The following is a 10,761-nucleotide window of genomic DNA, read 5'->3' as shown; positions in this document are numbered from 1 at the left end:
AGCGCGCACCGCACCATCCCCCCTCCTCACGTTCTAATGTAATGCAGGGCTGTCTTACGATTCCCCTTCCTCCCCCTCCTGCCGCTCTGCAACGATGTCCCACCTCCTCCTTGTTATGGCAAGCAGCCACATAGCGATGTCCCACCTCCTCTGGTACAGTGATCCAATGATAGGAATCACTGTGCCGTGTGTCATAGGAGGCGGGACATCGCTCCCGCGGCTGCACGGGACATCATCATCACAGCGGGACATCAGCATCATGAGGTGAGTGAAGTATTTCATTGAATACACCGCTAGTTTACTGTTTTTCTTTGAAATAAATATTCAAAAACATTATTGGTATCTATTTTTATTTTTGAAATTTACCGGTAGCTGCTGCATTTCCCACCCTAGGCTTATACTCGAGTCAATAACTTTTCCAGTTTTTTGTGGTAAAATTAGGTGCCTCGGCTTATATTCGGGTCGGCCTATACTCGAGTATATACGGTATCTATCTATCTATCTATCTATCTATCTATCTATCTATCTATCTATCTATCTATCTATCGGATTGTTGGGGGCGATATGCTGACTCTGTAAACCGCTTAGAGAGGGCTGGAAGCCCTATGAAGCGGTATATAAGTCCAACTGCTATTGCTATTGCTATCTATCTATCTATCTATCTATCTATCTATCTATCTATCTATCTATCTATCGGATTGTTGGGGGCGATATGCTGACTCTGTAAACCGCTTAGAGAGGGCTGGAAGCCCTATGAAGCGGTATATAAGTCCAACTGCTATTGCTATTGCTATCTATCTATCTATCTATCTATCTATCTATCTATCTATCGGATTGTTGGGGGCGATATGCTGAGTCTGTAAACCGCTTAGAGAGGGCTGGAAGCCCTATGAAGCGGTATATAAGTCCAACTGCTATTGCTATTGCTATTGCTATCTATCTATCTATCTATCTATCTATCTATCTATCTATCTATCTATCGGATTGTTGGGGGCGATATGCTGAGTCTGTAAACCGCTTAGAGAGGGCTGGAAGCCCTATGAAGCGGTATATAAGTCCAACTGCTATTGCTATTGCTATCTATCTATCTATCTATCTATCTATCTATCTATCTATCTATCTATCTATCTATCTATCTATCTATCTATCTATCGGATTGTTGGGGGCGATATGCTGAGTCTGTAAACCGCTTAGAGAGGGCTGGAAGCCCTATGAAGCGCTATATAAGTCCAACTGCTATTGCTATGAAGGGCGGGGGGGGGGGGGGGTTAAGGAAAACCCTTCCTCCAGCGGCCGGAGGGCGGGGGGCGTTTTCATCCCAGGCAGCCAAAGCTCCCTCGCTCCGTGGGGTCCGCCCAGAGAGGTTGGGCGGCGGGAAGCGGCGGGGCCGAGGCTGGAGGGAGCCCGTGGCCCGCGGAGGAGGAGGAGGCGGCGGAGGCGGCGGAGGAGGCGTGAAGGCTGGACGGCGCCTCTCTCTCGGGGCTGCCGGGTGCGCGCCGACTATGCCATGAGCGCCGCCGCCGCCGCCGCCTCTTCCTTGGAGCCGCCGAAAGCGCCGGAGAGCCGAGCCGCCGCCGCCGCCCCCTCGCCATGCCCGGGCTGGGCTTCTGGCTCTGCTTGGTGGCGGCGGCCGCCGCGGTGGGGCTTTGCAGCGGCAGCCGGAATTGCCCGGACCTGGTGGCTGAGAGCTGCCTCTGCGCCGCCGAGCGCTCCAAGGGCCCCGGCCGGCAGACGCTCCGCGTCAAAGTCGTCTGCAGCGGGGGCCACTTGGCGGAAACTTTGCCCCCCGCCTGGCTGCCCACCCGCACCGTCTCCTTGTGAGTAAGGGGGGACGGGGGGGGTCTCTGTGTGTGTGTCTGTGTGTGTGGAGGGGAAGCGCTTCGTTTCGCCCGGAGACTCATTGCGTTCAGTCCCTGGAAGCGCTCCGGGGCGCGCGCGGCGCTCTGTGCATGCTCCGGAGCCTCTTCTGCCGGTGTTGCGGCGTCTCCAGCGCAGCCTCGGTGGATTCTGGCTCTGGAAAGAGCTGCGAGGGGAACCCTCCCCCCCCCCCCCCGGGTGGGACAGTCTGGTTTTTCTGGGCTCCGTGGATGGAGTTTTATTGGTTTCAGAGGAACTCGGCTCCAAAGCGGAGGGTTTACAAGGCTGCGGGTCCCTTGGCCTTTCCACCGCCCCGTGCGAGATTCGTTGGGAGGGGGGGAGAATTATGGGCAGGAAACCCCTCCGTCAAAGGACCTTCCAGACCCCCGAACCGAGGAAACGGCGGGATATACTACTGGATACTTAGTTTCCCAAACCGAGGAATGTAACTGTGTCTTGTTAAAGGAAATGAGCCCTTTCTGGAAAGGGAAGGAAGAGTTATTGTAAGATTCTTTTTCTCCCAAAACTTGAAAAGGCTGGTTGAAGGATCCAGTTTAAAAGTTTGATTCCTTCACTTTCCAGCTGAGGAAAGACAAACCCACCTGTGGTGGAGATGCCCAACAGATGCGTTGTTGGAAATCCCACACACCTTCTCCCTCCTGCAAAAGGAGAGTGACAGATGGAAGCGATGCATCTTTTGATGTGGAAGAAGGCAGGAATAGATTATATTCTGACATCACCGTTGATAAATAGAAATCATCCTGGAAGGATATAAGGTCTGATTCTTGAGTGCAGCTCCCCCCCCCCCCAAAAAAAAAGATTGTACAATAGAAACCCGAATTTTCTTTCTTTGGGAACTTTTGCTGGCATTTTATTTGTTTTTTTTTGGGGGGGGGGAGTAATGTATACTGGAAAGTAAATTATGCAATACCTGGCCCAGGGGTTCTCAAATAATATTCTCATGCTTTGGCTTATATCAATTGAAATATCTTTACACCCGACTGAGGAGAATTTCAGATCCTAAAGACATAGCCACAAATGCACTGAATAGTAAAGGTTTAGCTGGATTTGAGAAATAAGATACTGTGCTAATTTTAACTGTTCAGAGTTACAAAAATCTCCATTCCCCGCCTCCAATCTAATGCAATGTTAAAAAAAATATGTTTTGAGTGAGTCCCTGCTACATAAAGTAAAATTGATAGGTCTGTTTGCATGCAAATTTACTTAGATGTCATCATTGAAACCAATAGGAATAATCTGCCATTAAACATGGAGTGTAGATTAGCAAAATGATTAACAATAACGAATAACTTTGAGTGTTTTAAAATGCAAAGCAGTCTGTTTTATACTGTATAAACTTTATTCTTACAGCCTGATGTATAGTTTATTTAAAACAGTGTTGACTGTAATTGTATCATTTTCTCTCTCTCTAAATGATTCATTCATCCAGCAACTCCAGTGCTGTTGAGTGTAATTGTTGACAACTCTTGCTGTGAAAATTTCCAGTCTTTGCTGAACTTTATTCTTAAACTTGACACTTTTCAGAGAGACAACTGAAAAAAAGAGAGAGTAATTTACAACATCTGTGGAGCTTGTGCTTGGAAAATACAGATGTGCTCTGTGTTGTGTTACTTAAACTTTGGCTTGCTCTATCTGCTCTTACTATTCTTCTGGGAATCTCTTTCTCATTAAGTTATAAATGTGCCAACTTCATTTTGAAGGGAACTTTTCTGAAATAATCCAGCCGACATCATAAAACCTATGTAATTACTGTTGTAATTAATTTAAAGATACAGTGCTAAAATGTTGTACACGTGAGCATGAAATATATTCGGAAGAACTGGTGTGCGTAGAATCATAGACATCACTTGGGAGCAAGTCATATTCAAATATACTGATCTTTCAGAAAATATTCATTGGACGATATACAGTAGTCTGTTCTTCTCTTAGGGGTTATTAAAAGCTACCTCCACATGTTCTTACGCTCTCCATCCTTGAGTTATTCTGTGAAATTCTGTGGATATTGTGAATTCACTCTACACATATGTGAAATCTGTCTCCACTGCTGATCCCAATCCCTTTTCCTGCCTTTGTTAAGTCACTTCCACCCAAGATAATTAGTGACAAAACCTGACAGATTTATACTGTACCATGATGCTGCCTTTGGATAGTGTTTTAATAAGGAGGCTGGAATACTTATACTTGTCCTGGACTGCTTATGAGATGAAGGCAATAATATAGGACATGGCAGAAACAATAACAATTACCATGGTTTAGATGCAAATAGGGAAAATTATATTCCTTATTCAAATATGATGGATTCATTTTGGCAAATTGCATCATAGTTGTAAACAATGTTTTCTTGAAAGTAAAATACATCCATTTCACTTGTCTTTAATGGTTTGGAATGTAGATTTAAGCATATTATTAAATGCGTACCCTTTTATACACAGCCACTTAATGCAGAATATTCTGACAAATTTAAACTGTTTCTCATAACTGTTTCATATTAATTGGACTGGTAGAATAAACGAAGCCAATAATAATATACATTTGCTAATCCTATTCACGGTACTATAATTACATAAACACAGTTTTCAAAAGGTTGTTGGCATATGAAAAAGACCAAATATGTACAGTACCGAACAATGATTTCTATTTGGAAGGAAATCCCATTCAGGGTTTATTTCCAGGTAAGTACAGAATTTCAGCTTAACAGTACATTTCAACATTAAACTTTTAAACTGCTTTCCTATTTTGGCCCCTTATTTTGCAAGTAATGATGTTAAAAGAAACTACTCCTACAATATTTTAAACAGTTGCTCAAGGAAAATATTAAATAAACAAAATTAAAAGGAAATGCTTTTTTCAGTAGATGAATAATCCAGCTGACAGATTGATTGAAAGTGTCAAATACTTGCTGCAAAGAATGAGGTTTTGGTTAATCAGATTACACGGTGTGACGTTTTTGCCAGCTGCAGAAATTGGTGATAAAAAGTTTATGGAAGACCCAGGAGCAAATATTTTTATGAAGATATTGGCTGTTTACTTCTGCTTTGTTTCCCCTCAGAGAAGAGGCTTCAGTGCAATGGAACATAACGTTTCAAATGATTTCAACGTTTTACATAATTGAAAAAAAAATCCAGTGATAAGTCATTAAGGCAATTATGATCATAAATATTTTTTCATGGATATTTAAAGAGAAATTAGAATTTTCAAAGAGCATGTTTATGATGAGGTAAATTTATCTGATATATGTATGGATGCCTGAGCCATTTCCAAGATATTACAGACTGATTATATGTTATACGTTGCAGACAGATATAGCCTTGTATGATAAATGATTGTGAAATGGGAAAAAAAGTATCCCCACTTTGTTCTGGATGGTTATCATTGCCTTGAAAAATAACATTACTATTAATTAAAATATACGCATCTATTTAAGATTGTATTGGATGGTACATTTAGCTATACTTTCCACAACCTACAGTCAATTGACCCAGTTGGAATACCGGAGGGAAAATAACTCTTGTTTCAACTTTTGTTGAAATGGTAGTTGATACACACAACAGAATTAGGGATAATTAATTGCTTGTTAGAGGACTCTGGCTATTTTCTAGTGTTTGGGTGTCAAGAGGGGATTTCTCAACCTTGATTTGTAGGAACAGATTTTAGCAATTGTACATTTCGGGATGGTCTAAGTGAGCTTCACATAAATTAATGAACTGGCAGTTGAACCCAACTGAGACGATGAAGCAGCTGCTGTGCCTTCTTGATGTGTAAAAGGGAACTTTGTTTAAAATATCCTCCATGCATGCCATTCTGACTAATAATAAGTCATGTCCCTAGGAATGAGAACTCTACAATTTTAGCCCTTTGGGTTGTTTTTTTTTTAAAAAAAAAACACATTTTGATTTATATTCAAAAAACAGCACTGTAGTGTATGCAGTATTTCCCACTTCAATGTTAGATTAATAGTATGTCACTAAATACATACTATGTATTTAGTATGTATTTAGAGCTGTGTTTCTCAACCTTGGCGACTTTAAATCCTGTGGACTTCAACTCTCAGAATCCCCCAGCCAGCTTTGCTTTGCTGGCTGGGGGATTCTGGGAGTTGAAGTCCACAGGATTTAAAGTCGCCAAGGTTGAGAAACACTGGATTAGAGGTTAGTTTAGTTTAGTTTTATTAGAATTTGTAGGCCGCCCTTTTCCCTGAGGGGACTCAGGGCGGCTCACATAAAACTGGGAAGGGGGGAACACAAACATCAAGATAGAAGACATGTAATAAAAGTAATAAGCAACATACATTCATCATTCGGGAGGGGTAACTATCCTTATCCCCAGGCCTGACGGGCGAGCCAGTTCTTCAAGGCTATGCGGAAGGCTTGGACGGTGGAGAGGGTACGAATCTCCACGGGGAGCTCGTTCCAAAGGTTAGACTTCCTCTTATTGTCACCAAATGTATCAAGATAATTGAGGTATTACAAAATATTGAAATACAACACTAGTTATTTTTATCACTGGTAAAATAAATACCTGGTAGATTCGGAGTTTACTGACTAGGACAACCATCATTAGAAAAAAGGATGAGTTCCAGATCAAATCCTATAGGCATAAGCTTTGCTAATATCTTATTTGCAAAATACGTTGCATATTTATTTATTTCGCTAGGCATTCAGAAAAACAAAGCAATGTTATATGTGTTCATTAGTGCAGCAAGACTGCTCTTGATTAATATAGTTTATTAGAGGTCAACTATGATGACGTAAAATCTCATTGATTTAATTTGTAAATTTGCTCTGGTTTGCTAATTTGCTCGGTTTTGAAGACGATGGTCTCTTATTTAAATAATCCTTTACTGATTTGCAGAATCATGCTATATTAGTTCATTCATGACAGTTGATTCCTATAATTTTTTTCTGTAATGGTTCAAGAGCTATTATACAGATTTGAAAATGAAATCTGAATTAGAAATAAGCTTCTTGCCTAAGCATAAAACCAGAGTCTTTTAAAGCTACTTTAATTATATAGTATTTCTATTCTATACCATTTATTGATTTGTTGAGGGTGAAAGTAATTGCAATGTGATAAAAGTGCCTATCCATATGATTTTATGACAATGTATGTATGCTAAGTGGCTCTGAATTAAAAAAAAATATCAAAAGAATTCCACATTCTATAACTTGTAAATATTTATCACTACTATATCTACTACTAATTTGGTTCCATTTGGGCTTTAACTTTTTCTATTCTAAATTTATTTCCCTTTTTGCAATAATTTATTTTTTCTTCTGCTGGAATACAGTCATATATTAGCTCCACATCTGTAAAACATTTAGTCTTGGAGTTTATTGTCATTGAGTTGATAAATTTAGTCATGTAAGATAGTTTGTTAATTTACTTCCCAAATTGGTATAATTTTTTAAAGGTTCTTTTCACCTTATACAATTGGATGTTTAATTTTATGACCACAGTCATACATAGTTCAGAACTATTCTTCTAAATGTACACTATATATATATATATATATATATATATATATATATATATATATATATATATGTAAACAGTATGTTATCTTAGGATAGTTATGCTTTCCCCCTTTTTCACTGTAATGCTGCAAGTTGATATTTTCCAGTGGAAGGGGAAAATGGGTTATTCTCAAAGCCTGATTGGTCCAAAGACTGAGGGAAACTTCTTAAATGCTCCTGCCTTTCCCTTTATTGCCCAGTTTCCTCTCAGTCTTTTTTGGTCGATAGGGAGAGGCAGTGGCATCGGTTGGACGTCAACCACGCCTTGCGTATCTATCTCAGGCGGATGGCGGGAGTACGCAGGTTGGAGGCCCTCTTCATTTCTTTTCAGCCGGGGTCTCTGGGGGCCAGGGTTTCCTCGGCCACTATCGGCCGGTGGATTCGCCAGGCCATTGCGGAGGCCTATGAGGCAGCGGGTCGGCCTGCCCCTGGGGGGGATCATGACACACTCCACTAGGAGTGCCGCCACCACAGCAGCGTGGGCCACTAGGGCTCCGTTTGAGGATTTCTATCGGGCGGATGCCTGGGCGTCGCCCACATCTTTCATCTGCCATTATAGACTGAACACTGACAAGCAGAGTGAATGGGGAATCCCGGTTCACTTAACAACTGTATCATTAACTTAAGAACTGCAGTGATTCGCTTAACAACTGTGGCAAGAAAGGTCATAAAATGAATCAAAAACCACTTCCCAAATGTCTTACTTAGCAATAGAATCTTGGGCTCGATTATCAGTTGATTATTATCAGTGTAATAATCTTAGGGATCTCCGAGAGAACCTTTATTTTACTTTTGTTAGATGAATTAGTCTTCTTGCTTCTCCCGACTCTTGAAATCCACCTTTTTCCTTAACTTCTTCTGAAGTGGAGGTTGAGTCCACTCGATGCTTTAACCAAAGTTCTTTTGACGGATCTTCTGTCTTGAGGTCATTTAAATGTCTAATGCTAAACTGATTTGGTTTGGACAATCTTCTGCTACCTTCACCTACTTAGCAATAGCAATAGCAGTTAGACTTATATACCGCTTCATAGGGCTTTCAGCCCCCTCTAAGCGGTTTACAGAGTCAGCATATCGCCCCTAACAGTCTGGGTCCTCATTTCACCCACCTCGGAAGGATGGAAGGCTGAGTCAACCTTGAGCCGGTGAGATTAGAACCGCTGAACTGCAGATAGCAGTCAGCTGAAGTGGCCTGCAGTACACCCTAACCACTGCGCCACCTCGGCTCTCGCTAGTGAAGCACAGGGAATTTCCTTTTCCTCAGCATGTAGGTGGAAAAGGTCAGAGGCTTTCTATTGAAGCATGTTATTTCCTAATAAATTTTATTTCTCTTTTTGTCTGTCTTTAGTTAACAGGCTTGGTTTTGTTCATTAAGTATGAGTGAATATGGATATAATGAAATGCCAGATTCCAAAATAGGAAGAGGAAGGAGAGTTATGTATGTTTTCTACCTTGAGTTATTTATAAAAGAAATAAAGGCAGGGGAAAAATTGAATGAATAATAAATAAATAAATACAAAATTTCCTATAAATCCGAAGATAATATGAAGATGTGCTGGATATTGTTTTGTTCTGATATTATATTATTAGGAGTTGATCCATTCATAGATAATAAAGTAATGGATGAATATCCTTGATCACTAAATCCATTTGATTTGGACTAAAATAAAATGGAATCGGTGATCAAGGACATTGATAGATATTTTTCATTATTGTATGCACAAAGCTGGAACAATAATGAAATACGCACAAAAGTAGATTAGATTATAACATTGATGGAGCGTGTGGAAATGGCTAAATTGAAGACTTTGGTCAGGGAAAAATGATAAAAGACCTTTTAAAAAGATTGGAAGCCTTATATGGACTTTTTTATTGAAAGAAGAAAAGACTAAACTGATGATTTATGGATTTGGGGTTAAAAAGGGTTAATGAGCAAGGGGAGAGTGTAAGATGGCAATTACTCAATGGAGAGAAGGGAAGAAATCAAAATTCTTTGTTTTTTAATCTTTTTATTGTTTCCTTTTTTATTCTTCTTTTCATTGTTTGCTTGTGCTGTATTCTAAATTTCCAATAAAGTATTTTTAAAGGACATTTATCAATATTTATGAACTTTGCACTTTCTAAATGGGTGAATGGCTTCCAAAAAAGTAAATAATAATCCTTTAAAATTTATGGAGTGTGGGAGGGTCTTTTAAATTCTATTTAATGGCTAAAAATCCTTCACCTTTACTGAAGTGCTGGGCCCCTTGGATAAAGGCTTCTTTGGTGTTATTTCAGCAGGTGGCAGCACCTGGTTAAATTTATCAGGCCTTTAAAGCTGAGCATCACTTGGTACCTGGATGGGAGGGTATCAAAATATCAGGCCTATAGGCAACCCTGGGAAGTTTTAAAGTAATCCTGGAGGATGATCCATTTGTATGTCATTTCCAAGGAAAATGGAACTCAGTTTTGTTGCAGAAAATGACAGGTGTTAGACTTCTCAGGATACAGGAAAAGTCTACTTGGCAGCCAGGTTCAGAAAGCGAGCCCATGGCTTAGCATTGCAAGTTCTGAACAACCTTCATTATCCAAGCACACATTCTTATACATTCTCATTGCAACACGGAAACACTTAACCCATTTCTTAGTGGTTACCTTGAGGAGAAAGCCTTATAAGGAGATGAGGGTCTTACTTCTCCTTTTGTTTCAGGTATGGCTTACGTGTTATTAACGAACTTTAATTGAACTTTGTGGCTTGGACTTTTAACACACAGTTTTGACATAGGGACGTTGGCGAGAACATCCTGTGGTTAGTGAATGGGGACACTTCCTTTAAGCAACTTCTAACTGTCCCTGTTATTCTATTGCAAGTTCCAACTCTTGTCTATGTGACTTTTAATATAGAAGTAAAGGGGTTCTAAGTGGCTGTCCAGCCTGACCCAGTAGGTTTCACACTTAATGTCCAAATCTCACTTTACAGCTGCTTTAGTTTGACTACATTTATATATACATAGTGTATGCTCCCTGGATAACTACTGAACCATGCTGCAATTATAAGGAGAGTGGCTATAAATTCTATTTTCATCGTTCTCTTTTCCTCAGTTGCTATGAATTAGGTCAATATTATCCTGCTCCATATTGCAGAACAAAAGGGTTGATTGTCTGAATTCCTTTCCTTCACTTTCTTTCATGAACACATATTTGTTGATCGTAGTTTGTATTCTCGGTATTTTGGCCACATTCAGTGATCTCAAATTTATTGCTTCAGTAATTCTGCTCATTTGTACTACATGTGGATAGGTTCTGCATTAGTAATTTCCTTGAAATGTCTGATCCTCCCCCCCCCCCCAGTTCTGGTTTTTAAATGGGCTGAAGTGCTGAAGCTTCTTATCTT

General features: G+C 40.3%; 1 protein-coding gene across 2 annotated transcripts in view; it reads left to right on the top strand.

The window, feature by feature from the left end:
* The first annotated feature begins 1,385 nt into the window (after positions 1-1,385).
* Positions 1,386-10,761, top strand: part of ADGRA1 (adhesion G protein-coupled receptor A1) — a 324,929-nt gene continuing 315,553 nt past the window's right edge. For both annotated transcript variants that reach the window (XM_032232081.1, XM_032232080.1), the window contains exon 1: positions 1,386-1,817. In XM_032232081.1, coding sequence (XP_032087972.1) covers positions 1,591-1,817 — 227 coding nt within the window. In that variant the 5' untranslated portion in view covers positions 1,386-1,590. The remainder of the gene's footprint in view (positions 1,818-10,761) is intronic.

The sequence above is a fragment of the Thamnophis elegans genome, chromosome 15 (genome assembly GCF_009769535.1).
Source record: "Thamnophis elegans isolate rThaEle1 chromosome 15, rThaEle1.pri, whole genome shotgun sequence".
Classification (NCBI taxonomy): Eukaryota; Metazoa; Chordata; class Lepidosauria; order Squamata; family Colubridae; genus Thamnophis; species Thamnophis elegans.
The sequence above is the reverse complement of the archived record's forward strand: the minus strand, read 5'-3'. Positions and strand labels throughout refer to the sequence as shown.